The 27,230-nt window shown below is 42.5% G+C and overlaps 1 protein-coding gene and 1 long non-coding RNA gene across 4 annotated transcripts in view; one reads left to right on the plus strand and one right to left on the minus strand.

Annotated features, from left to right (window-relative positions):
- Positions 1–27,230, plus strand: part of SH3RF3 (SH3 domain containing ring finger 3) — a 228,674-nt gene that overhangs the window by 143,880 nt on the left and 57,564 nt on the right. For 2 of the 3 annotated variants that reach the window (XM_053384306.1, XM_053384308.1), the window contains exon 3: positions 10,559–10,654. The exons of the other annotated variant lie outside the window; for it this stretch is intronic. In XM_053384306.1, coding sequence (XP_053240281.1) covers positions 10,559–10,654 — 96 coding nt within the window. The remainder of the gene's footprint in view (positions 1–10,558; positions 10,655–27,230) is intronic. 3 annotated transcript variants of the gene reach the window in all.
- On the minus strand, positions 1,060–15,974 carry LOC128411847 (uncharacterized). The gene is made up of 3 exons (XR_008329931.1): positions 15,447–15,974; positions 13,406–13,504; positions 1,060–1,766 (listed from the first exon to the last, which is right to left on the minus strand). It is a non-coding gene; the product is annotated as an uncharacterized LOC128411847 (long non-coding RNA).

Consider the following 27,230-nt stretch of genomic DNA (forward strand, 5'->3'; position numbering starts at 1 on the left):
ACCTTTGGCCATGCTTGTTTTATTTATTATAGCAGCACATCTCAGTGTTTACAGTGAAGAAGGAGAAATTCTTCCCATATATTATTATTATTTGTGGATCCTCTGAAATTCTGTGACATGGCCAAGCTGGTTTTAGGCCTGTCAGATTCTCATGCATGAGAGTTAAAGTGCTTAAATTCAAGTATGTTCATAAGACAGGATGGGATTAATTTAGAATCCCAGAAGAGGGAGTAAAGGCCCATCAAGCTGAACTCCCTGCTATATGGCAGCGCTGTCAGTCCGTAGCCCCTCAGAGAGCAACTTCTGCATCCAGGCCACAGAGGATGTGCACTGGGGGAAAAGGTTCTTCACCAGCAAACAGGAAATTCCTTCTCAATTCAGAGCTTACCCTTCAGCTTTTGTTGAATATAGGTTACTTTATGAAACTGAAAATGGATTGGTCATAAGAGTGGCTGTTGCATTAGCCCTTACTGTCCAAAGGGAAAAGCCTAGAAAACATTGTTATGGAAACAACTGACACCATCTTAGTTACTCTATGTAAGAACAGCAAGTTAGAGGTGTGTTAGGCAGGGCTTTTTCTCAACCAGAACTCAGTTCCGGCACCTCTCAGGTGGGTTCTGGCACCTCTCTAAGAGAATGAAGGGGCATTCATTGTGTGTTCCGGCACCTCTTTTTCTAGAAAAATGGCACTGCTGTTAGGAATTGTATGGGACTAGATGAATGGATTAATGTTCACCTAGCTCTTTACCGCAGCAGTCTAATGCGATATGATACAGCTGAAGTTTGGGTTTGGGTGAACAGAGACTTCATGAGAGGAAAGCAGAGAGAAAACAACATTTTCCCAGGATGTGGTTAAACACTGATATAATCATATGATGATGCATTCATAGGATTCATCAAAGGTCTGTGAATATCACTCTGACCAAAGGAACCTTAGCACTTTTAATCCTAATCCCTCTGTGCTCCAACTACTTAGAGGGCTTGGCGGCTCTCTAAATAATAACCAATCACTTATGCATATTGTTGCTTCTCTATGGTAGCCATAATGGAAATGGCATATTTTCATAAACACGTTCCTGCATTTTACTTTCCTGGAGTAACTTTTTGACATTAGTTGACGAACGACTTGCTGCTGTTTCCACCGGTGCGTTACAGCTGTCCTACTCCTTTGTGTATATGTGGTGTCATTTTCAAATACAAGGTTTTCCCCTCCAAGTAAGCATTTATAACGGCTTTCTCATCCATCTTTGATCGTGTTGCCATCCTCCTTTACCAGTTGCTGCTTTGTTTTGCCTCGGGGACTTTGATTGCTTCTCCACAGCATTTCTTTTATTATTATTCCTACAGCTTCTTTCCTACAATGCACCCTGTCACCCTAGTAACTGTGTTTTTGTCTCCTGTCTTCTCTGACAGCTGGATAATCTATTTCTCATCTCGGGACTTCACTCTGTCTTTATTTCATCAGGCTTTTCTATGCTAATTGTAGCTGTCACCTTGCTGATGAAGCTGTTCCTGTTTAGATGGATTTCAGATTCCACACACTGTTGAAGTCAGTTAGCTCAGCTCCTGCGTGAATGGCACAAGCTCTGTGTTGTTACTGATATGGTTCTGTCAGTCAGAGGAATTTTAGGCTTCACGTTTTCATTTTGATGTGGCTGGGAAAGAGAGGGGGCCTTATATGCATCCTGGAGACCCTGGGCTGGATTTCAATCTCATTTCCATTAATGACTCTGCAGTGAAGTCTGTAGGGTTGCATGTGTCAAACCCTGCATAAATAAGAACAGTATGAGGAGTGTTTGGCCTTCTGTTAAATCACAATCTGATTCACTTAAAGCATTATGTGGGATATTTAGAAGTGACTACATTAATGAATGCATTCCAGGGTCCAGTCTTTCAAATTCACTAGCGAAACATATTACTATAAAATAATGTGGTGTGTCGTTGCAACTATTTCTTTTACAGTAGGATTCAGGTCAGCCCTTCCAATCCAGAAACTCAGAAGCCGCTCCAGATTTTCTTTCCCGTCCCCATTTGCCATGTTTCTATGTTGTCCCCCACAACATAGAAAAGCTACAGAGCAAAGCTACAGGGAACCAGGCAGAGGGCCTTCTTGGTAGTGGCACCCGCCCTGTGGAACATCCTCCCATCAGATGTCAAAGAGATAAACAACTACCTGACATTTAGAAGACATCTGAAGGCAGCCATGTTCAGGGAAATTTTTAATGTGTGACATTTTAATGTATTTGTAATCTTTGTTGGAAGCCGCCCAGAGTGGTTGGGGAGACCCAGCCAGATGGGCGGGGTACAAATAAAAAAATATTATAATATTATTATTATTCTTCCAGTAATTAAGCAAATAGCAGTCTGTTGACCTTTGAATTAAAAAATGCTTCCTAGCTCTCATTATCAGCTTTTGTTTTCAAAAATCCTCCTCCTTCAGATCACCTCTGAGCATATGTAGAGTCTCCTTCCTCATTCCCCCCCCCAAAAAAAAGGATCGAGGAAGAGATGGCCTGGGCCATGATAGCAGGCAATTACTCAATTAAAGAGCAGGAGCTTGTATTCTTCTATGGCATAGCTGGTTTGTCTGTATAGCAGCAATTGGGGAAATATTGTAAAAACAAGCATAAGCACCATGCAAAATGCACCTCTCACCTGACTCTCCATATGTTGTCTGACCATCCGTAGCTGTTGACTCTGCTGCCTAGGGCTGTCAAATTCCTTTCCTATACATTGATTCCCATAAAGAGATATTTCCCAGGCCTTTCTGAGCTTTTAAGGTAAAGGTAAAGGGACCCCTGACCATTAGGTCCAGTTGTGACCAACTCTGGGGTTGTGGCGCTCATCTCGCTTTATTGGCTGAGGGAGCCGGCGTACAGCTTCCGGGTCATGTGGCCAGCATGACTAAGCCGCTTCCGGTGAACCAGAGCAGCGCACGGAAATGCCGTTTACCTTCCCGCCGGAGCGGTACCTATTTATCTACTTGCACTTTGGCGTGCTTTCGAACTGCTAGGTTGGCAGGAGCAGGGACCAAGCAACGGGAGCTCATCCTGTCATGGGGATTCGAACCGCCGACCTTCTGATCGGCAAGTCCTAGGCTCTGTGGTTTAACCCACAGTGCCACCCGCGTTTCTGAACTTTTAGCTGGTGACAAATGGCATGGCCAGGCATGCACTCCTAACACTGATTTCTCATTCAGTTCAGAGCATTACTCAACAATTAAAGTTAGAACTAACTCACTTAATATAATATATAGGAGGCCTGTTGTGCAAGTGATCAATTTTAGAGCTGGGAGAAAGGGGAGTGAATGACCATGCATAGTATTCAACTATTATTATGCTGAATGCCACCCTGAATCCCCACTTTATCAAGCTAGAATTATTTTTCTATTGGTAATAACTGTGCACAATGAAAATACCAGCATTATATCTTTAGCAATCAATCCTGAAAAGAGTGTTTTCTTTTTGTATGGCTATAAATGGGCGCAAGCATTTACTACCAGCTGGCAAATATTGACAATAGTGACAGCAGAACACTGCATGCTGTGATGCCATTCTGCCGTCATTCAAATTTTTCCATTAATCATTTTGGTTGTGCTTTCTCAATAAAATGACCTTAATTCATGCCATGCCATGTGGTATATCTGGGTTTGAGACATAATTTCATTTATTCCCCCACCCACCCACCCAACAAAGAGATGATCCCACCTTTTCTTTTGTAAATCAATCTTGATTGAAATTATGGATCTTCGGCATAGCTTCTGGCAGTAGTTATAAAATGGAATTGCTCATCTTAACAATACCTTTGGGAGGAGATTGTCAGAGAGTGACTAATTCTGAAGCCTTTTGGCTACAATAAACAGAAGAAATAACATAAAGTGTCACTGCAAAACAATGGAAGGTGCGTTTGAAATAACAAGTTTCCCATGGAAATCAATATGCTGTGTGGGTTAGCAAGTAGTGAAGAAAAGATGCACTTCATTAGGTCTGTAGACTAAACACAGGTAAACATGTGGATTTTCCTGAAGTGGATGGAAGGGGTCTTTGGGTGGTTTGTATCTCGCACTCACTCCACTAGGCAGACCACATGCAAATAGGGACCCTCTCTTTCTCCCCCAGTGTTCCCAACCCTTTGTTGTTTTGTTTCTTTAGTTGGGAACCTGACGGATTCCCCAGCCTTGTGCTTTTCCTTCAAGACATCTCTTTTGTTCACCAATTAGCAGGGTTTGGGGAGGAGGCAATTTTGTGTTTCTTTGGAGCCTTCACCATCTAGGACTCAAGGGAGCCTAAAAGACTTGCCCGCGTTGGTTCCTCGCTGTTGCATGGGAATGGAAGCCACCCACCAAGGGGCAGCTCCCAAAGGTTCCCTTCTCTCTGGAACTGGCAAAAATATGTGCTTTCAGTCTTCCTCTGTAACTTCCCTAGTAGCCTGTCCAAACTCTCTATCCTGCCCAAATCCCATGCCACTTATATCTCAACACAGGTTCACCCTGTTACATCAAGGTCTGTCATGCAGCTTGCCAGATCCCCAGTGCCCTTCTCTCTTCTTACTTGGCAACAGTAATTCCCTTGTCTCTCTCTCCCTCTCTGTATAACTACTGTATAACTAGAAGAAGAAGAATAATTTGGATTTGATATCCCGCTTTATCACAACCCGAAGGAGTCTCAAAGCGGCTAACATTCTCTTTTCCCTTCCTCCCCCACAACAAACACTCTGTGAGGTGAGTGGGGCTGAGAGACTTCAAAGAAGTGTGACTGGCCCAAGGTCACTCAGCAGCTGCATGTGGAGGAGTGGGGAAGCAAACCCGGTTCACCAGATTACGAGTCCACCACTCTTAACCACTACACCACACTGGCTCTACTGGGTATACTAAAACAGCTATTGGTCCAAGCTACCCTCTGCCTGCACAGTACTGATATTTCCTTCTACTGACCATGCATCCTTGTTAGACTTCCATATTTTGTGGTCATTTGTTGTTTTCATGCAAACTTTCATGTGTCGCCTGATTGTAATTCTGTCTCGTATCAGTGTAACTCTTCCTCTGACATGCCATGACTCTGAGCTGAAGATATTATAAGGTACATTGATTGGATACACGTCTACACTTCGTTGTGTGTATACGTGATCAACGACGCATGTTAACAAATAGACATATTCTTCATGAATTTGTCTAATCTTTTTTAAAAGTAAAAATGAACATAAAGAGCCAGTCAGGATGGACAGAAATCAACCCATGGCTTGAGATAAACTCTGGGAACCTGTGGAAACTGATCACAGTCAGGGATGGGATGGGTGTGTGCTGTAATTCCACAACAAACACAAAATGTGGCATTGGGCAAGCGTTCTGGCTTCCCGAGAATCTTCGTCTTTCTTCGTTATTTTGACTTTTCTAGCACTTGGAACAGCTATAAATATGTGCTTGAAATTTTGTGGGCAACCCCTGCTGTGATCTCAGAAGCTAGACAGAAGGCTGAGAAAGATTCCCAGTGGTTAGGGTGGTACTGCCCTACGTTCAGTGCTCCATGTCCCTGTCCATGAGTAGCAGAACCAGAACAGATTGTGCCAAATCATCACATTTGCAAAATAAGGGGATGTTGCAAAGTTAAAGCGGGGGGGGGGTCAGGATTGTGCTGAATTTTCTAGGAAGGAGTTTGGTAAAAACCTGTGCTTTTCTTTGGAATGCTCCACAGTATCAAATATGGATTGACAGATGCAGATTTTTAGTTTCTGTGAGTGTGAATTGCACATAGCTCGGAGACCCATAAATCAATAATTTGCATGTTACGTTATTAGTGGGGAAGTACAGAGACAAATGTTCTCACATCTGCTGTTTGCACATATAATGTGACATTCAAATCTGCTCTCAGTCAGAAAAGGACATGGAGTAATCCATAGAATTTCTCAATGTGATGCTCAAATCAATCTTACAACCCTGGCAACAGCTGTGCTTTTCTCCAGTGAGTGTCAGTGAGTGTCATCACACTGACTTCTCTCCAGGCATATATGCAAATTCCGCAGCTGCAGTGGAAGTAGGATTTGGGCAGGTACAGCTTAGTCGGTGGCCTTTGAAGGAGTGGGAGGGAAATAAACCGGGAAATGTGTCTCCCTTTTTCAATATATTCAGTCATCGGAGTACAGTCTTCTGAAAGACTGCATGAACTAAACAAATGTAACAAGTGGAAAGAGATTTTGGGTCAACACTTTGAACCAATATATTCTTATAGATTTCAGTTTTCTATTTCCTGAGCTGCAGGCTGCTTACACATCATGCGTTTAAAGCACATGACTTTCACCCAAGGAATCCTGGGATCCAGTATGTTAAGGGTGATGGAAATCATAACTTTGTGAGGGCTAAACTACAGTTCCCAGGATTCTTGGGGGGTGGGGGGGAAGCTATGTTATTGAAATGTGTGGAGTGTATGCAGCCACAAATTCATTTTTATCTTGGGAAACAAGTAATAACAGGGATATTTAGATATAGATTATTTATATAATGTAATTCTTTTACACTTTCAAGTAGTTGGAAAGTCTTTGTTCATACTAGAAACTGTAGTATTGGTGCAGGATCAAGTTACAGTGCTCTTGCTTCATGTATAACCTGGCATATGGTTCCTTTCATAAGTGCCAACTCTATGGGGTCCTGGTCCCTTCGGGGGAGCCCCAATAATTTCTGCAAGTTTGTACTTTCCTCCCTCCTTCCCTCCCTTTTCTGCAATGGCTCCCCGTTTGTGGAATGCTCTCGCCAGGGAGGTTCGCCTGGCACCTTCATTATACAGTGGTACCTCGGGTTACATACGCTTCAGGTTACATACACTTCAGGTTACAGACTCCGCTAACCCAGAAATATAACCTTGGGTTAAGAACTTTGCTTCAGGATGAGAACAGAAAGCGTGCTCCGGCGGCACGGCAGCAGCAGGAGGCCCCATTAGCTAAAGTAGTGCTTCAGGTTAAGAACAGTTTCAGGTTAAGAACAGACCTCCAGAACGAATTAAGTTCTTAACCCGAGGTACCACTGTACATCTTTATTATTATTTTTTATTAAGATTTTTATTAAGATTTTTGCATTACAAAAAATAAAACAAAAAGAGAAGAGAAAAAAAGACAGAATAAAAACTGTTAAAAACAATCAATCTTTCCATCACATTATTTTCCCATTTACTTGTTTCTCGGACCTCCTCATACCTCTCTTTTTTGTATTCCAATTCAATTTATTAGCTCTGCAATTTGTTTCCCTCTATTCTACCCAAATCTTTATTCTTAAATTGTTATGGTCTTAAAATTTTACTTTTATAAACCCATTTTTTCGTATTCTTTTAACTCATTACAGCTAAAAACCACTTAATTTCAATCCAACATTATTCTAAAGTTCATTAATTTTACAGTGTCTCTGTAAATAATCTTTAAATTTCTTCCAGTCTTCTTCCACTGACTCCTCCCCCTGGTCTCGGATCCTGCCGGTCATTTCCGCTAATTCCATGTAATCCATCACCTTCATCTGCCATTCTTCCAGAGTGGGTAGATCTTGTGTCTTCCAATATTTTGCGATAAGTATTTTTGCTGCTGTTGTGGCGTACATAAAGAAAGTACTGTCCTTCTTTGACACCGATTGGTCGACTATTTCCAGAAGAAAGGCCTCTGGTTTCTTCAAAAAGGTATATTTGAATACCTTTTTCAATTCATTATATATCGTCTCCCAGAAAGCCTTAATCCTTGGGCACGTCCACCAAAGGTGAAAGAATGTGCCTTCATTTTCTTTACATTTCCAACATTTATTATTGGGCAGATGATAAATTTTTGCAAGCTTGACCGGGGTCATGTACCACCTATAAATCATTTTCATAATATTCTCTCTTAAGGCATTACATGCCGTAAATTTCATACCGGTGTTCCACAACCATTCCCAGTCAGCGAACATGATATTATGTCCAACATCTTGTGCCCATTTTATCATAACAGATTTAACCGTTTCATCCTGAGTATTCCATTTCAACAGCAAGTTATACATCCTTGACAAATTCTTAATTTTGGGTTCTAGCAGTTCTGTTTCTAATTTTGATTTTTCCACCTAGAAGCCAATTTTCTTATCCAGATTATATGCCTCCATTATCTGATAATAATGGAGCCAATCTCGCACTTTGTTCTTTAGTTTCTCAAAACTCTGCAATTTTAATCTATCTCCATCTTGTTCCAAAATTTCCCAATATTTCGGCCATTTAGCCTCCATATTGAGCTTTTTCTGAGCTTTCGCTTCCATCGGTGACAGCCACCTTGGAGTTTTATTTTCCAATAAATCCTTATACCTTATCCAAACATTAAACAATGCTTTCCTAACAATATGGTTTTTAAATGCTTTGTGCGCTTTGACCTTATCATACCACAGATATGCATGCCATCCAAATACATTATTAAAACCTTCCAAATCCAAAATGTCTGTGTTTTCAAGAAGTAGCCATTCTTTCAACCAGCAGAAAGCTGCTGATTCATAATAAAGTTTAAAGTCTGGCAGGGCAAATCCGCCTCTTTCCTTTGCATCCGTTAATATTTTAAATTTTATTCTAGGTTTCTTGCCCTGCCAGACAAATCTTGAAATATCTCTCTGCCACTTCTTGAAACAATCCATCTTGTCCACAATCTGCAATGCCTGAAACAAAAACAGCATTCTCGGCAATACATTCATTTTTATAGCTGCGATATGGCCCAGCAAAGAAAGTTTCATATTTGACCATATTTCTAGATCTTTTTTCACTTCACCCCAGCATTTTTCATAATTATCTTTAAATAAGTTCCCATTTTTTGTTGTCATATTGATCCCCAGGTATTTAACTTTCTTGACCACTGTTAAACCTGTCATATTCTGAAACCTCTCTCTTTCGGTTTGTGTTAAGTTTTTCTCTAAAACCTTGGTTTTTAACTTATTCAGTTTAAACCCAGCAACCTGACCAAATTCTTGAATCAATTCTAAAACCCTTTTAGTACTAGATTCTGGCTCCTGTAAAGTCAATACTAAGTCATCTGCAAATGCTCTCAGTTTGTACTGTCTAGCTCCGACCTGTATACCTTTAACCAACTGGTCCCTTCTGATCATGTTCAGCAAAACCTCCAGAACCGATATAAAAAGCAATGGGGAAATTGGACAACCTTGTCGTGTCCCTTTTTCTATTTTAAATTCTTCCGTCACCACATTGTTCACAATTAATTTTGCCTTTTGTTCTGAATATATTGCACTTATACCATTTTCAAAACCTTGGCCCACCCCCATACCCTGTAAGTTCTTTTTCATAAAAGTCCAAGAAATATTGTCAAAGGCTTTCTCCGCATCCACAAATATCAAAACTGCCTTAGTGTTTATATTCTCTTGCAATTTCTCTATAATGTTAATTATATTTCTCACATTATCAGAGAGATGTCTTCCTGGGAGAAAACCTGCTTGGTCTTTATGTATCTCTTCCACTAACACTTTTTTTAGTCTTTTTGCTAAAATGTCTGCAAAAATTTTATAATCCACATTAAGCAGTGATATGGGGCGGTAGTTCTTGAGCTGAGTCTTTTCAGTCTCTGTTTTTGGTACAAGTGTAATAAATGCTTCCTTCCACGACTCTGGTGCCATTTCCCCCTGCATTATTTCATTACAGACTTCTTTCAGAGGTTGCACTAACCATTCCTTTAAAGATCTGTAGTATCTAGAAGTCAGTCCATCCACCACTGTACATCTTTAGGTGCCAGGCAAAAGCATTCCTATTCTCCCAGCCTTTGGCTAATTAAACAATATATGGACTTTTAAACTGTGGTGTTTGTTTGTTACTATGTTATGTTATGCATTTTTTGTGTTTTTATATTGTAAAGCGTCCTGTGAGCCTCGAATGAAGGGCAGTAAATGAATGAATGAATGAATGAATGAATGAATGAATGAATGTCTGGAGAGTCACAGGTTCCCCACCACTACATTAACCCCTTGGTTGGTGTACATGGTGATCCATTCTTTTTCTATCAAGTGAGACACATCACCAACATTCAATAAAATAAATGGCAAGGAGGGAAAACCTACAACCCTTCAGTTGCAGTTGGACCACACCCTCCCACTATCCTTGGCTAATGGCCATACTGGCTGATCTTCATGGTGTTTGGTAATTTGATTGATTGACTGAATTTATATACCGCCCTATATCTGGAGGTATCTCTATCCCTGCTAGAAAACACTACAAACACATTGTTGCAAACCTCTTTGAGCGGTATATAAATTGTTTTAAATAAGCAAACACGTTAAGATGACTAATATTGTATATCTTACAGAAATTCCTGTTCCTATTTTACAGTGGCTAATAAATAATGCTAATAATTGGTCTATGGTCTTCCCATTGCATTAACAGCTGGAAAAATAGGTTGAAAAGTATAACTAACCATGTCTTCCCTTTATGGAAGACTTGGTTGCTACTTGGAGCGCTTTCTTCTGTTTTGCTTTGTGGGTGATTTATAGGGCACATTCTCCCCCTCATAGAAACAAAGTGTGAAAATCTGCCTATTTGTATATTATGTTGTGATCTCTGTCATTTTTTTTTAGGATGAAATTTTGACTGTCATCAGGAGAGTAGATGATAATTGGGCAGAAGGAATGCTGGGAGATAAGATTGGAATATTTCCTATCCTCTATGTAGAGGTAAGATCAGATTGTCATGTGGTTGATTACTGAGAAACAAAGCTGTTTACTGTAATATTGGCGTTTTTAAAAGAAAAAAAAAAGTGAAATGCAAAGCCCTTAGGGTGTTTTTTTTGTGTGTGTGTGTTTTGGAGGGGGGGCAAAGCATCAAATTATAATGAAGCTCTCATATCGATCCTCTGCTGAAAAAAGAAAATATTGCTCAGTGTAACTGAAATCCATGCAGCCAGTATGCTCATGAAAATTGTCAGAGGCTTTTCTGTTTATAGTATTTATAGCTTAATCTCAGTTGATACATGTGGGAAATGGGAGACTACAATCACAGCAAAAACTTGGTTTGATTTGCAGCCACTGTAGAATGGAAATGCATGTTGCCCCCAAATTAACCCATTGCCTTCCATTTGCACGAGTCTCTCACATACAGTTTAATCATCTCCTGAACCAACTGGTGGCTTCTGTGCAATACTGGAATTCTTGCTAGCCAAGCTAGTCCTCTAATTTTATGGGTTATTAGAAATGCTGTTGCCTAGGAACTGTTTGCTTACATATCAGGAACAAAAGTGGAAGGCATGGCCCAGTTGAAGTTTCTCGATGGTGCAGGAGCCTGTGGCAACCCATTGTCACACAACTGGGGCTTCTACTTGGCTTGGTAATGTATGCAGCTAGTGATGACATGGTTTGGCCAAGTTATGTGATTGATTCCCAGAAGGATGCATTCCTATGATGTGTAAGGAATATTGACTATATCAAATTAGGCTTCTAGATGGGGGTTTCATATTATAATATGATATTGCAAACAAGTCGTTGGCAACCATTTGCTTTAACTTACCAGATTTTTCTTTTTTTCTGAATGCTAATTCCATATTAAGAGAGGGTAGGAATTCCCACACATCATATGGATGCTACAAAAAAAAACCACAAACATCCTGCATGCATCCATATTACATATTATCATTCTCATAAAACAACTGGAGATGTTATCTATAGTATATATTACAATGAAATAATTGAAATGCAGTTTTGGTATGGGAACTACCAACACAATTCATCCAAATCATGTTGTTCTGGCTTGCAGACATTACCCCTGTAGCATGCAGTCCTGACCATATGGATTGGCTGCTTCATGTTGCCAAGATCACACAGGCATGGAGCCCAAATGAGCATCTGGTGGGTGTGGCTTCAGTCAAGTAAATCCTACAGGGACTTGGAAGGATGACCTCTGAGGCTCCTTGCAGCCCTCTGCCTTTACTCTTCAACCCTTCACTGTAGGCTTGCAACAGTGCGGAATTATAGCTTAATGCTATTTCAGTGAGGAATGTTTAATGCCTCGCATCTTTCAGTTTTCTGTGGTGGTTCCCACTCACCCCCCAAAACAAAGGATGCAAGTTAATGTTCAAGGAAATTCATTTTGTAACATATTCAGTGTAAAACCCGTGGTATGGACAGCTTGTTTGTACAGCTTGCCTGGAGGAAGTGTGCATGAGCACACACATCAGTGCAAAGCATCGGTAGGGAGTGTGTGGGCCTCTAGATGTCATCATTCTGGACCCTTGGCCTGGCTGGGGCTGACGGGAGCTGAAGCTGCAACATAGCTCAGTCAGTAGATTAGGTAAAGGGAACCCTGACCATTAGGTCCAGTCGTGACTGACTCTGGGGTTGCGGTGCTCATCTCGCTTTATTGGCCGAGGGAGCTGGCGTACAGCTTCCGGGTCATGTGGCCAGCATGACTAAGCCTCTTCTGGCGAACCAGAGCAGCGCACAGAAACGCCGTTTACCTTCCCGCTGGAGCGGTACCTATTTATCTACTTGCACTTTGACGTGCTTTCGAACTGCTAGGTGGGCAGGAGCAGGGACCGAGCAACGGGAGCTCACCCCGTCATGGGGATTCGAACCGCCGACCTTCTCATCGGCAAGTCCTAAACTCTGTGGTTTAACCCACAGCGCCACCTGCGTCCCTAGTCAGTAGATTATGAGACTCTTAATCTCAGGGCGGTGGGTTCCCAGCCCCATGTTGGCTGAAAGATTACTGCATTGCAGGAGATTGGACTAGTCAACCCTTGGAATCCCTTCCAAGTCTACAATTCTATGAAAAAGCACATTTCAGTACAAAAGGATTCTATGACCCCTCTGTTATGGGCCTGTATCTGACTGTAACCACTACTACCATTTCTGATTTATGCTGGTTGCACCAAAATGAGGGTCATGTGCATAATGGTCCAAAGTAACCTGACATCCCTCAGAAATAAAGCTTTTCCAGTGTCACAGCCCTCTCCAAAAAGCCAGGAAGGAGAGAAAAAAGTAGTTTACCAGCTGTATGATTATTAACTGCAGGAGTAGCCAATCTTAAGTAAAGCACTGCGGATATAAATTCCCCAACTGACAAGAGGTATAATTTTAAAATAAGGATTTAGTAACTGCTGTTGAAACATCAGCTGCTTATGGAAGCTTAATGGCTGGTGATGTTCCCTTCTCCTGATGTTAGATGCAGGCAGATTATCTGATTAAATGATACACAGTGGGATTCCCTTAGCTGCTGCGTTTATATTCATTCAGTGCACCAGGACTAAACTTATTACTAGTGTAAAACAATCTTGAGAGGAATTTGCAGTCAAAAACATTCTGGGAACTGAAGGCATAAGGTCTGCTACCCATCTTAACTCATTTTGACACTGACTAATGCAATCATGATCATAAGGCCTCCGTCTTTAGTGGTACTTTTAGCATTTTGAAGCAAGATGTGTGCAGACTCACATCTGGGAAATAGAGAGATCTTTTTCAGGGCACATTTTTCTCCAGACTCTTATCCTCAGCCCTCCTGTCCTGTCAGCCTCTCTTTCCTGAAGAGATGTCCTGAGACAAAAAAGAAAAGATAACAGAGTTTGTCACTTTCTTATAGAATCATAGAGTTGGAAGGGACCACAAGGATCATCTAGTCCAACCCCCTGCAATGCAGGAAACTTTTACCCACAACCCTGAGATTTAAGAGTCTTACAGTGTACCAACTGAGCTATCCACAGGGTTGTAGGGCAGACAAGTGTGAATTGGGGAGACACAGATCTAAGACAACAAAGCACCCTTAGCAGGAGCAGTAGGAGCTGCTGGGCGTGGGCACAGAGCCACCCTCCCAATAGCCCCCCTGCAGGCAGCAGCAAGATCCGGGCTGCATAGGAGCATCAGACTGCCTGTGCCTTTGCCACCACCCACTCCCACAATGCCCGGGTTAGTGCAATGCCATCTCACTGTGCCAGCTGCTCCTGGTTCTTAATCTGCATGCTGTGATCTCATGAGGGGAGCCACAGGGACAGGGCCAGTCCATGGAAAACCTGGATTGATGTTTGCTCTGATTGAGCATTAAAGAGTAGTTTTTTGGCGGGGCAAAAAGGAGCCCCAAACCACTCAGGCACAGAGTTTTTAAGCACGGTTCTGTGCCTGGAAAGAGCAGAGCGAAAAGTAAGTCTATATAAGCCCTAATTCTTCCTCTTCATTGCCTTCCTCCTTGTTCTCCAGGAGTTAGAGAGCAGCTTTGTGAAGCAGGGAGACTTTTCCACACATGGAGGCTCTGCGCTTTTATTTTTATTTTTAGTTTCTGAACTGTGCAGGGAACACCTGCAAGTTCAAGAGGCTCCTCGCCACACAGTTGCTCTCTAACCCCCGTTTATGTGGTAATAACCAATTTGCCCTGTGTCCTAACACCTACTGAAAGCTTTGAATGCCATGCAATGAGGAGGGAGAAGGGGAAAAAGAAGTATCTTAGATTTCCTACTTTTCTGCATCACTAAAATCTATAACTTAATATTTTAAATGTCCCCAACATTCAAAATACAGTGGTACCTCGGGTTACATATGCTTCAGGTTACAGACTCCGCCAACCCAGAAATAGTTGTTGTTGTTGTTGTTGTTGTTTAGTCGTTTAGTCGTGTCCGACTCTTCGTGACCCCATGGACCAGAGCACGCCAGGCACTCCTGTCTTCCACTGCCTTCCGCAGTTTGGTCAGACTCATGTTTGTAGCTTTGAGAACACTGTCCAACCATCTCGTCCTCTGTCGTTCCCTTCTCCTTCTCCAGTGTGCGTGTTGGGAAATAGTACCTCGGGTTAAGAACTTTGCTTCAGGATGAGAACAGAAATCGTGCTCCATGGCGCGGTGGCAGCGAGAGGCCCCATTAGCTAAAGTGGTGCTTCAGGTTAAGAACAGTTTCAGGTTAAGAAGGGACCTCCGAAACGAATTAAGTATTTAACCTGAGGTACCACTGTATTAATGTTGCATCTCTCCAACAGGTGAGGTATAGCTGAACTCTTCTGGACTTTGTAACAAGGTAGAACAACAAGAAATATGGGGCATTAATGTAGGGGTGCAGAACCTGTGACCCTCAGCCTAAGACCCAAAAGCAATCCTTTGTAAGGGCTTCCTAGACATGAGTAGTCAGGCATCCTTTGGAAGGATGACGGCCAATGTGTTTGCATTTGAAGAGGTACTCTGGGAAGAATGATCTCAATGAAACTAAGCTTTGAATCTGTTTTCATGCAAATTAGCTCCTAAGTAGGCAGAATGTGCAAACCCAAAGTTTACAAAGGGACAAGAATATTTATCCAATTATCGGTGCCTGTGGGAAGAAACAATGTTTTGTCACACCTGACATTCAATAGGGCTGCAAGGGAATGGGACTTCAGTCGACAAGTATATACAAGACTGCCAATTCTCCATTAGTCAATTTCAAATCCTCCCTCTACCCACCTGCCTTGCAATGTGGTGTGTTGTTACACTAATCCCATTATCTAAATCGGTGCAGGTACCTGCTCACCACAGTGATTTACAGAGCTAGGATTCCCAATTGGCAAGTCGCTTCTGCTTTTCCATCTTCTTCAGTGTGTGCTTGTATTATGATTTGTTCTGTCATGGCTGGCATTAATTAATGGGCAGTAAGTCATCACACCTCAGAAAGCAACAATTGGCTCCCACATTTTCCCTATACTGGCAACAGAACGAATGAAAGTCACTCCTGCTTTCCCCCACCACCGCTGCTGCTGCTTCTCCTTCCATTTTGCTCCATTGTGATCACAACCACCATGCAACTGAGGAAATGCAGACTCAAAGTTAAAATTCCTAGATTGTCCACTGCCAGCACACCAGGAAGAAGACAACCAAATGTGGATAAATAAGTTATATAGTTGTTAAATTTAACAGCTTGAGGATATGCAAAACAAATTAGTCAGATTCACCCAATGTAACCAAATCAGATAAAGTCTGGGCAGGTGTTCATTAATAGATGGGAGGGGTTAATTTCTACCCCCATCACCTGGGCAAGTTAACAACCACACATTGTGCAAAGTTTCCTAAGATTCCTCCCTCCCTGTTGCATGGACCTTGGCTGTAAGATCCCAACAGGCACACTGTGGCCCCGTTGGCCAGTGTTCACCCCAATGTGTCTGTCAGGCCAAAGGGCACCTCCCAGCACCCACAGGCCATGCCTGACAACAATGACTAGGGGACACCCACAACCCTCAGGTAAAAGCTTTCCATTCTTTCTGAAATCTTCCCACCTTCCCAGATTACATTCCAACTAGCCAAATTAGAGTAACACCACTCCAACAAACATTGCCCAACAGTGTGGAGTAGACAAAAAAGAGAAGACCTGGAGCCAATTAGGGTCTCCCCCTCAACCCCTGGAAACAGACAACTAGCCTGTAGGCCCACACTACTAAAGGGTGGGTGCTGAATAAAGAAGAGAGAAGCATGTGGGGCAGAAAAAGCTTAAATGGCCTCTAACCACCTCTTCCCATTGGGTAAAATCACTCTCAGGTCATAATGTCTTTCCTTAGGGAGATATCCTCTCCGCTCTTCTTCCCGGGGAGGAGAGGTGTGGCAAATTTGCCTCCCACTAAATGGGGCAAATGGCATTCTGACTGCTGTAGAGCTTGGCACCCACAACTGAAATTCTGTGGGTTTTTAAAAAAAAGATATTTATTGAGTTTTTCCACCTTTATACATTAAAAAATCAAAAAGAAAAAACAAAAAAGTTAAAAACACATAAAGATTACAATCCTTATTTTCAATAACATATTTCCCTGACTTCCCCACACCTCCCCTTCTTATATTCCAATTCAAATTGTTAATTCAACAAGTTCTTGTCCCCAATTTTTGACCTTTTTATATTTAATTCATTTTTTAAAAAAACAATTTTAACTTATAAACATCAGTATTTAAACATCAGTGCTCATTCTTAAAACTTTTTTCTAAAGTCGACCCAAATTCCCTTCCACGAATTCCCCAATTTTCATACTAATAACAAAACAAAATAAAACAGATTATTATTCTGCACCCTTTGGATTCCCAAACCCCACCCCACCCTTTCCCGGTTTCAATCCCCAACAAATCAGTCTACTATCAGCCTGGAGACCTCACGTCCGAGGCTCTTAATTCTCTCTCAATTCCTCTCTGCGGTTTTTTTGGTAGTCCTTAATATTAAACACCAGATCTCGGAGAAGCTCTGTCCCGATAGGGTCCATATTTCTTCCAGCCAGACCTCCATACTTAAAAGTGGAGCCTGAATCTTGTTTCTTACTCCTTTTAAGTCCAAATGTCCCAAAAGCTCCAACTTTCACCTTAATCAAATTTGTAATCCATAGGTTTTCAGATCTCCACATAAGGAGATCTCTCCATTCTTCAATCTTCAATTCAAAACAGATTTTCATCATCCAGTACTTATTTTCCTTTGTAGCCATCATGTCAGGCCTCTGGCTCTCCTTCGTCATCTGCAACATTACATCTCCTCCTTCCTTTTCCTCAGAAACAACATATATCTCTTTCTCCACACTCTCAAATCTTTCAAGTTTCTCTTCTTGTCCAGCTGCATGGACTTCATGAGTCAAGTCCTTATCAAATTCAATGGATTTGTTTACTGTTAAGTCCAGAGTTGCAACATTTGTAGCCAAAACATCAATTTGGCCTTGTAACTTTCCCAAGAGAAGAAACACTCTGTCCAATTTAGCTTGAATTTTTCCTCCTTCAGCCATTCTTGTAATGTTCCAAAATCCCCTCTAGAGGGATTTTGGTTACTTTATCTTCCTTCCAGTTCAAATCCAAAAATCAAGTTAGTTTGTATCAGTTCTTCCTTGTTTTCAACAAAATATAACCAAATTGTAGCAAATATATCCAGCAGAGATAGCAGAAACAAAGTTCTCTTTTTCCTTCTTGACAGCTAATTTGACAGCTGTCAAACTCTTCTATATCTCCTCAACAGGCTCTCTCGCGGATCACTCCCGGGTCCGGGGGGTGGCACTTCAGCTCTCAAAATTAGCTCTTATCCTCCAGTGAAATTACTTATACTGCCAAATCGTGAAATTAATGTCTTTTACCCAATAAAGAAGAAGAAATTCTCTCGACCTTAGTTAGCTAGTCCTTGCTTTAGATTATTTATAAGATGGGGAGACGGACTTCCTGTTTGCGCCTTCCCCGATCGTGCCTAATTAAAAAATTTTTTTTTTCTTTACAAATCCAATTTCCGTATTACTCACAGGTTGTTACTTTTAGAGTCCAATTGTTCACAAGAAGAAGTCAGTGCTCTCCGACCATGGCATGCGGCTTCACTCCGCAGGAGAAGCAGTCGACTCTCAGCACCGTGCCGCTCACCCCGTCCCCCATTCCGAAGCCTTTAAAAAGGCTCCTTCGCGGGTCGGGGGGCGCAAATGGTGCCCGCCGAGTCACCAAGTTCACAGGCTTCAGCGCCTGTGATTTCTGAGGGTCCCCGCATCGCCGCAGCGGCAAGACCCGGATCCTGCGGAGCCGATTCCCTCCGGAGCTCGGAGGGAATCCGCCATTAGCCGATGGCGCTAACCCGGAAGTCCCCACAACTGAAATTCTGACAGAATAACTCTATAAATAAAAAAGTAGAACATGTATCATTGGGCTCCGTTAGGGAGCCTTTAACAGAACTAGATTGTCTTCCTTGTCAGCAACTCACAGCCGAGGAAGAGACAGGATGTGGTTTGATGTGGAGTTATGAGGTGAAGGGATTAAAACGTCTGCGCAAGGATTCCAGCCCTACCATGACTCCAAACTGTCAAATTTGGAATTAAATGTGTCTTTTTAATACTCTGCATTCAGAGCATGTAGCATTCCTGATAACGGTTATGAACATGGAAGATTCCCTCCCACCCGCAAGGATTTTTTTGGCTCAGATACAAGTGTTAACATTTTCTATCCAAATACTTTAGTTGCTGGGGAGCGAAGAATTCCCAGTTCACTAGCCAGAGATTAATACTTATTGTTGCTGCATGCATCATTTGTTTTCATTTTGCAAGCTCATGATGACATGCTGTTCTAAGCACACCCTATTCTAATACGCAGCATTCCTTTTAACCTTCGCAAATCTTGGAAACAAATAATGCTTGCTGGCAAGTAATAAAGATACTGTTTAAACTGCTGGTAAATAAGTGTTCCTTGAATGTTGCAAAAAAGGGGGGGGAAATACTGAAAAGGGGGGAATAATGGTTCAGTTAGAATCTCTACAAGTATTCAAGGGTGCATTAATCACTGCCAAGATGGGAGCAATCCTCTACACAAGAAATTGGTGGAAAGCATAGGTTTATAATAGAGCTGGACTTACACGAGGCTTTTTCCAGGTCACAGACTGAGCTGAACAGAGTTAGGGTCCACCTTAAGTCCACCTGACCAATCCCACCCCTGCCACCTCCCCAGAACACCCCTTTGGGGGGTACTTACACCATCCTCAGCACAGTTAACTGAGCCCCAGCTTAGCCAGCATGAGCAAATTACACTGGTGTATCTTTGGCTAAGGGACGCGGGTGGCGCTGTGGGTTAAACCACAGAGCCTAGGACTTGCCGATCAGAAGGTCGGTGGTTCGAATCCCCGCAACGGGGTGAGCTGTCGTTGCTCGGTCCCTGCTCCTGCCAACCTAGCAGTTTGAAAGCACAAAGCGCAAGTAGATAAATAGGTACCACTCCAGCAGGAAGGTAAACGGCATTTCCGTGCGCTGCTCTGGTTCGCCAGAAGCGGCTTAGTTATGCTGGCCACATGACCCGGAAAAACTGTCTGTGGACAAACGTAGGCTCCATCAACCAATAAAGCGAGATGAGTGCCGCAACCCCAGAGTCGGCCACAACTGGACCTAATGGTCAGGAGTCCCTTTACCTTTACCTTTATCTTTGGCTAAGCCATGATAAGTAAGTTACATCTTCAGCTGAGTCGGAATTGGAGACTTAATGCTGGCTCAGCCAGGGATCTGCTGCATCCTAAACTTGCTATAGGATGCCCCCTAACATCTGAATAGTTACATGTTTGCAAACTTATCTCCCTCTTTATGAGCTTTGGTATATTTTAGCAGGCCGTTATAGCAGAAGGGATATATGCACCTCGAGTATGGAGTGAATAGGTCTAAACTTTCATGCTTTGGGTGAGCAAAAAAGAAGAAGTCTGTTTTAATCTGTTGCTACAGGAAATTAAGCACACTTAAGCCCATTGATTTACAACCTATATGCAACCTATATGCTTGTGTGAACAGCCATTAGAAGTCTGCATAGGGTAAATCTTCTTTGAAATCACAGCAGGGAGTGTGGGAGACAGTCTTCCAAGGTAGATGAACCATTTCTAGGGGGGGAAACGTGCTCTGTGTTTGCCAGTCCCTGCCCAGACATAAATTAGCAACTGTACAACAATACAGTGATCAACGTTGAGAGCTATTGTGTAGCACTTAATTTTTCATAACAATTTTTTGCTGTTTGTAGAACCTCCATGGGAGTCCCATTTGTCCAAATAGCTGGCAGGAAGAGGAGAGGCCAATTTTTTTAAAAAGTTCAGGATTATATATATGCGAATAAAACAGATGCCGTATTCTCTTAGGGATACTGTGAAGTGGATACACAGTGATCCTGGAGTTTTGTTTAATCAGTCACCTGCTGGTGGGGATACATTCTAAATATTCTTCCCGGTGCAGAGATCAGCATAGCTTGGCTTCTCCCTTCATTAAGGGAGCAGAACCATATTTGTGAAGGAATGTGGATTGCATTTTCTTCCTCTCTTGAAATTATTAGGGAGGCTGTTGCTGCTGGGAGAGCTCTTTTGTATGCATCAGTGCTCCAGTGGACATTACTTCTAAAAAAAAAATCACTGGACAAGTCCAGAATAATTTATAGATTTAATAAAAAGCATTTAAGCTGTTGGCACACGAGATGCAGGGTTTCTTGTACAAAAAGAATCCTTCATCTACGAAACAGTTTATAAAGCAGAACAAGCACAATTCATACACCGTATCAGCTTACAAAATCTTTTTTCTTTTAATCTTGTACATACAAGAGTTGTACTTTTTCAGAATTGCATTTTGTTGTTTACTCGTTTAGTCGTGTCCGACTCTTCGTGACCCCATGGACCAGAGCATGCCAGGCACTCCTGTCTTCCACTGCCTTCCGCAGTTTGGTCAAACTCATGCTGGTAGCTTCGAGAACACTGTCCAATCATCTCGCCCTCTGTCGTCCCCTTCTCTCTTTCCCAACATCAGGGTCTTTTCCAGGGAGTCTTCTCTTCTCATGAGGTAACCAAAGTCTTGGAGCCTCAGCTTCAGGATCTGTCCTTCCAGTGAGCACTCAGGGCTGATTTCCTTAAGAATGGATCGGTTTGATCTTCTTGCAGCACCATAATTCAAAAGCATCAATTCTTCGGCGATCAGCCTTCTTTATGGTCCAGCTCTCACTACATTAGCTCTATTCATTATCTGTTAAAAGCATGCAAGTGCTGTTTCTAATAGCTAGGATCTTTCATTTTCTACCAGCAACTTTAATAATAATAATAATAATAATAATAATAATAATACAGTAATAAAGATTTCCCCACTTTCACAACCACTATACTTCCTCTTGCCTAATCAGTTTCACTAAAGGAGTGTGATTGGGCTCTATAGAACAAAACAAATGTTGGGACTTAAAGTGTTAGCCTTGGCTGTGTGAGTTAATCAGCCTGATATAATCCACATGCTTAAGCCTTTATTCCCCCAGTCTACCTGAGAAGATCAGTGTGTGAAGAGGCTAAGCTGGTTGCCTCAGCTTAGCTGCATGGGTCCAACAAACCACTCTTGAGTTCCTATACCAATGATTAAGGAACTTCCTACACTGTAACTAAGCCAAGTTTTGCTGCCTGTGCAACTTTTCTGACTGATATACATGAAACTGACCTTTGAAGAGTTTGGTAAGTTAAAAAAAAATGGTTTACTTACAAACATGTGGTCTTCTCCTATGCTGGGGAAAGAGGGGAGATTTGGAACTCACAAGGGCATATTTTAAAGATGTAACAGCCTGTATTTACCATCCTTTATTTGTGGTTTTAAATCTCTGCTGGGGTTTTCTCACCAAAGAGTACTTGCCCCAAACTAGGTGTTCTCCTATCTATATCTATATCTATATCTATATCTATATCTATATCTATATCTATATATCTATGCGCAGCAGGTTATGTACACATTGCTGTTTACTCTGGCTCGACTGTGCTCTCACTGCTGGTCTTTGAAGCTGTATACCCATGACATTGGCCACAATCCATCTCTATCGGGTAGTTGTGTGAGAAAGATTGCTGTTTGATGTGTTTCCCTCAAACCAGCTTCCTCCTCATTTGAAAACATAAGGCACATTCACACCACAGTTAAGCTGAGATGCATGCAAAAGAAACAGACGTTGCATGTGCACAGATGATAGTGTAGGCAACAGCTTCATGAATAGGAGCTGGGGGTTGTTGGTATGGCAGAACCAAACAGGCAACGTGTATCAAGTGAATATATGGCTGCTCCCTCTCTGGTGTGTTCAGCAATGTGCCCATGCAACTTGGAACACAGCTTCCTTGAGTTTTAAACCACGAATGTGTTCATATTTTCTTTCTTTTAGAGTGAAATAGCCCTGTTTTGCTATAATGGAAAGGAAAGGAAAACCAATTCAAGGAAAGCAATAATTAAAGTCTTACCCCCCAACTTCTCTGGGGAGCCAAAGCTGGCTTTCTAATAGACCATTCATCAATGATCCCTCTGTTGTGTTGAACAGGAAGCAATAAATCAGGCAGGACCTATAAACAGGATGCTTTTACTTCACATTGCAGGGGATCTTTGCCGAACAAATGAGTAAACAAATAGGAGTGCAGCCACAGTGGTGTAGCGTGGGGGGTGCAGGGGGGGCCGGGTGCAACATCTGGGGGTTAGGGTTAGGGGGCGCAAATCCACAGGTTAGGGGGCGCAAATTACTTGCCTTGCCCCGGGTGCTGACAACCCACACTACGCCACTGAGCAGCCATTAGGTAGAGCAGTGCTGGATAACAAAACACTTTAATTAGTGCTGTGTAGAATCTCCGTTTTCACTTAATTGCAGAGAAGCAGAGCCTCAACAGCACTAAAATGCTGTAGTTTGGAAGTAAGCCTAGTTTCATGTTCTTTTGTCCTACACTTCTTTGAAAAATGTTTTTGATTTCTTATTTATGTTCAATTATTTATCGTTATATTTATTTAGGATTCCTATGATTAGCTACATGGACCTCTGCCTTTTCAGTATACCTCTTGTCAGGCTCATAAATAGTGAAATGAAAGAAATGCTCAACTTGGGGTAATTCTTTCCTAATTGGTTGTTAGTAAAAAAAGTTAATTATGGAGGTTTAAAAAAAAGGACTGTGAAATGTTACACACCTCCCACTTGAGAAGCAGGGAGAAAAATGAAGGATAGCATTTCTGCATTTTGTTTCCTTTGGATCAGGGGTGGCCAACTTGCAAGAGACTGCAATCTACTGACAGAATTAAAAACTAGCAGTGATCTATCCCTGTTCTTCAGGGGTTCAGGTCAAAGTTGTTGAGCTTTTTAGGGAGGGGGAAAGCCCCGTTTTTAGGGGGTTTGGGAGGCATAAGTTGCTTAGCTTTTGGGAGGGGAGGTGCAACGTTTTTGCATTATTTTGGGGTCAAAGTGAAACAGCAACTCACTGAAGGATTGCTGTGGGGGGGGGGACAGCCTCGGTTTGTAAATTCCATCTTCCATTCTCCAACGATTGAGGCCAGAAGGGGCCCAGCGATCGAACAAAACCTCGCAGGGATCGACCAGTAGATTGCAATCGACCTGTTGGACATCCCTGCTTTGGATGATACAGTACAGTGGAGACTTTGTAACATTTAGAGCTTGTTGGAGTAAACAAAACACTTCTGTGGCAGGTAGCAAATCTTCCCATCTTGCACTCGCTTACCAAAGTGCAAACATCCTGTAGCTAGCAAACCTTCAGCCTAACAAAGGGTTTCTCCCAGCATCTGTAACAATATGTCAGTGGGTACACAAACAATATTGTCTGCTTTCAGAGTCCTACTGCATTGTTGAAGTATCTCTTGGTAATGAATATATGATCCCTAATGAGTAGAACTCGTAATGTCTGAGAACAATCAACAGGATAGAATCTAAGAAGCACTATTTATCACTAATTGTTTTTGTATTAGGGTGTAAGACTTGGGTAGTGCGGCTCTGGTTCAAATCACTAGCTATGAAGGTTGCTTTTTCATCTGGACCTAGTCACAGGGTTGTTGTGATGATCAAATCCTTTGTAGACTGTGCTGAGTTGCCTGGAGGAAGAAAGTGATAGAAATGTACCAAAGAAATTATTACTGTTATAAACTTAGTCATAAGCGTTTCAGTTTTACTTAAAACCACACAGGACAGAACATTGTGGGCAGCTTTACATTCCAGTTTCCAAATTGTTTGCAGATATCATTATTTCTCACATAGGAGCATTAGGAAAACCTCTTTATTCTTAGCTTCTTCAGTACTGTTTTGAACTCTTGGAAGTACAGACACCGAAATGTTCAAATACAGTGTTGCTTCCCTTCCCCACAAGATTAATTTTCATTAATTGCTGTTCTTCCCCATCCCTGTCCTTAAGAGGCCTTAAAGAAACATATTTTGTTTTATGCCTACATCAAATTAATTACGGCCGTCTCTTACATTTCCATCATTTGCTGCTGTTGCTACAGAAACGGCAAAAATAACACGAAACACAAAGACTGTTTTCTTGATGATCTTGCATAACTTTCCATCAATTTCATAATAGTCTTTGTTCAAATATTTGTAGATTTGTAAGCTGAGGAGTCAACCCTACAGAAATTAAGACCAAACCAGCATACATCTTAAGCCTCTTTACCAAGCTTAACCTAGATTAAGATCTAAAAGAAAAATAAGGTAAAGGGACCCCTGACCATTAGGTCCAGTCGTGGCCGACTCTGGGGTTGCGGTGCTCATCTCGCTTTACTGGCCGAGGGAGCCGGCGTAGAGCTTCCGGGTCATGTGGCCAGCATGACTAAGCCGCTTCTGGTGAACCAGAGCAGCGCACGGAAATGCCGTTTACCTTCCTGCCAGAGTGGTACCTATTTATCTACTTGCGCTTTCAAACTGCTAGGTTGGCAGGAGCAAGGACCGAGCAACGACAGCTCACCCCGTTGCGGGGATTCGAACTGTTGACCTTCTGATCGGCAAGCCCTAGGCTCTGTGGTTAACCCACAGTGCCACCTGCATCCCAAAAGAAAAATACCTCACATTAAAAAAAAAAAACTTCAGCATGGTTTATGTAGCAGGAGGTGCTACCCCCACTGGGTTCCCCATTTCTTCCTCCTGCTATGAAGTAAAGTCTCACTTCCATGCCTGACTTTAGGTTTCAGCAGGCCCCTTAGCAGTGTCGATCCCTGTCATTTCCTTTTCCTCCTTGAACCAGACTCCCCCCCACCCCCGCTTGGTCACAACTCAAAGTAAAACAGTTTTGACTAACGTGGTAACCCACCTATTGTCAAAGAAATATTAGCAGCACTTCCCAGCAGAACCATTAAGACTGCAACCCTATATCCACTTCCCTGAGAACAATCGCCACTGAACTCAATGGGATTTGCCTTTGAGTACACAAGGGGCACGGGTGGCACTGTGAGTTAAACCACAGAGCCTAGGACTTGCCGATCAGAAGGTCGGCGGTTCGAATTCCCGTGACGGGGTGAGCTCCCATTACTCAGTCCCTGCTCTTGCCAACCTAGCAGTTCAAAAGCACGTCAAAGTGCAAGTAGATAAATAGGTACCGCTCCAGCGGGAAGGTAAACGGCGTTTCCGTGCGCTGCTCTGGTTCTCCAGAAGCAGCTTAGTCATGCTGGCCACATGACCCAGAAGCTGTACACCGGCTCCCTCGGCCAGTAAAGCGAGATGAGCGCTGCAACTCCAGAGTCAGTCACGACTGGACCTAATGGTCAGGGGTCCCTTTACCTTTACCTTTACACATGTATAGGATTGCACTGAAACTAACTGGAAAACTTCCCTGTCCCTCAGAGCCACTTTGACAGGTGGTCCAGGGCATTCACCTGCCAATCCTCTGAAGCCATCCTGATGTTCAAGTGCACTCTTAAGTGGTCTGCACATGGATCAGTTGCAGAGGAGTTTACCCCTCTCCTTCTAGCTTCTTTGCCCCCTTCCTCCACGTACATGTTTCCCCCAACTCTCTCCCCTTCTCTACCACCTGCCCCGCCATCCACATGAAATTAGGGAGAGGGCCTTAGGCTACAGACTACCCATCGCTGGCAAAGAGCATTATACAGTGGTACCTCGGGTTACATATGCTTCAGGTTACAGACGCTTCAGGTTACAGACTCCGCTAACCCAGAAATAGTGCTTCAGGTTAAGAACTTTGCTTCAGGATGAGAACAGAAATCGTGCTCCGGTGGCGGCAGCGGGAGGCGCCATTAGCTAAAGTGGTGCTTCAGGTTAAGAACAGTTTCAGGTTAAGAACGGGCCTCCGGAACGAATTAAGTTCTTAACCAAGGTACCACTGTAGATACCTAAACATGCTGTGTATTTTATTGATTTTTAAACAAGCAAAACACTTATTGTACTTCGGAACTGCAGGTGTAGACATTTTCCCTGCTTGGTTTTGAGTTGCTTAACTTTATTTCCTCCGATTGGCAATTATTTTATCAGTTGCCCCGAGTGGGCTTCATGTATTTAAAACATACGAAGCTGGGTGTAGTAGGAACTTGGCTGTAGTGTGCTTATCTGCTTCTCTCTATCTTTTTGTTAAAAAAAAAACATATCTCAAAAGTACCCAAAGTCGAAGGCAAGTTTCTATAAGAATACATAAGCATTTGCTGGGGAAAATGGGAACTGATTCCCATTCAAAGCCACTCTGTGGCTTCAGAGAAGCTAAGACTACAAGCTCCTCTCCTCACTTATTTTTTTTGGGGGGTAAGGAACAAAAGACACAGCTCCAGCTAAAGACAGGCACAGAACTTGTGGGGCTCCGTGCAAATGGAAAAAGAGCAGGGCTTCTCTTCTGCAACTCCTCCTACTGTCTCCTCTCTGTTCTGGCGTCATTGATTGTTTTTGGTCCAGGAAAATGACTTTCTTAGGACTCTAATGAGATTGCACCAGGAGAGAGAGAGGAAATAGGGGCTTCAAGGAGAAGAGTATTGATTTGGGAGTTGCTCCTACCCATTGTGTTATCTGCAGAAGGAAAGATAGCAGTGGCAAGCAGAAGAAAGGAGCAAGTGGGGGCCAACTGTGAGCCCCTGGAAAGTATTTGCAGCTGAGAT

This window comes from Podarcis raffonei, chromosome 4 (assembly GCF_027172205.1).
Source record: "Podarcis raffonei isolate rPodRaf1 chromosome 4, rPodRaf1.pri, whole genome shotgun sequence".
NCBI lineage: Eukaryota > Metazoa > Chordata > Lepidosauria > Squamata > Lacertidae > Podarcis > Podarcis raffonei.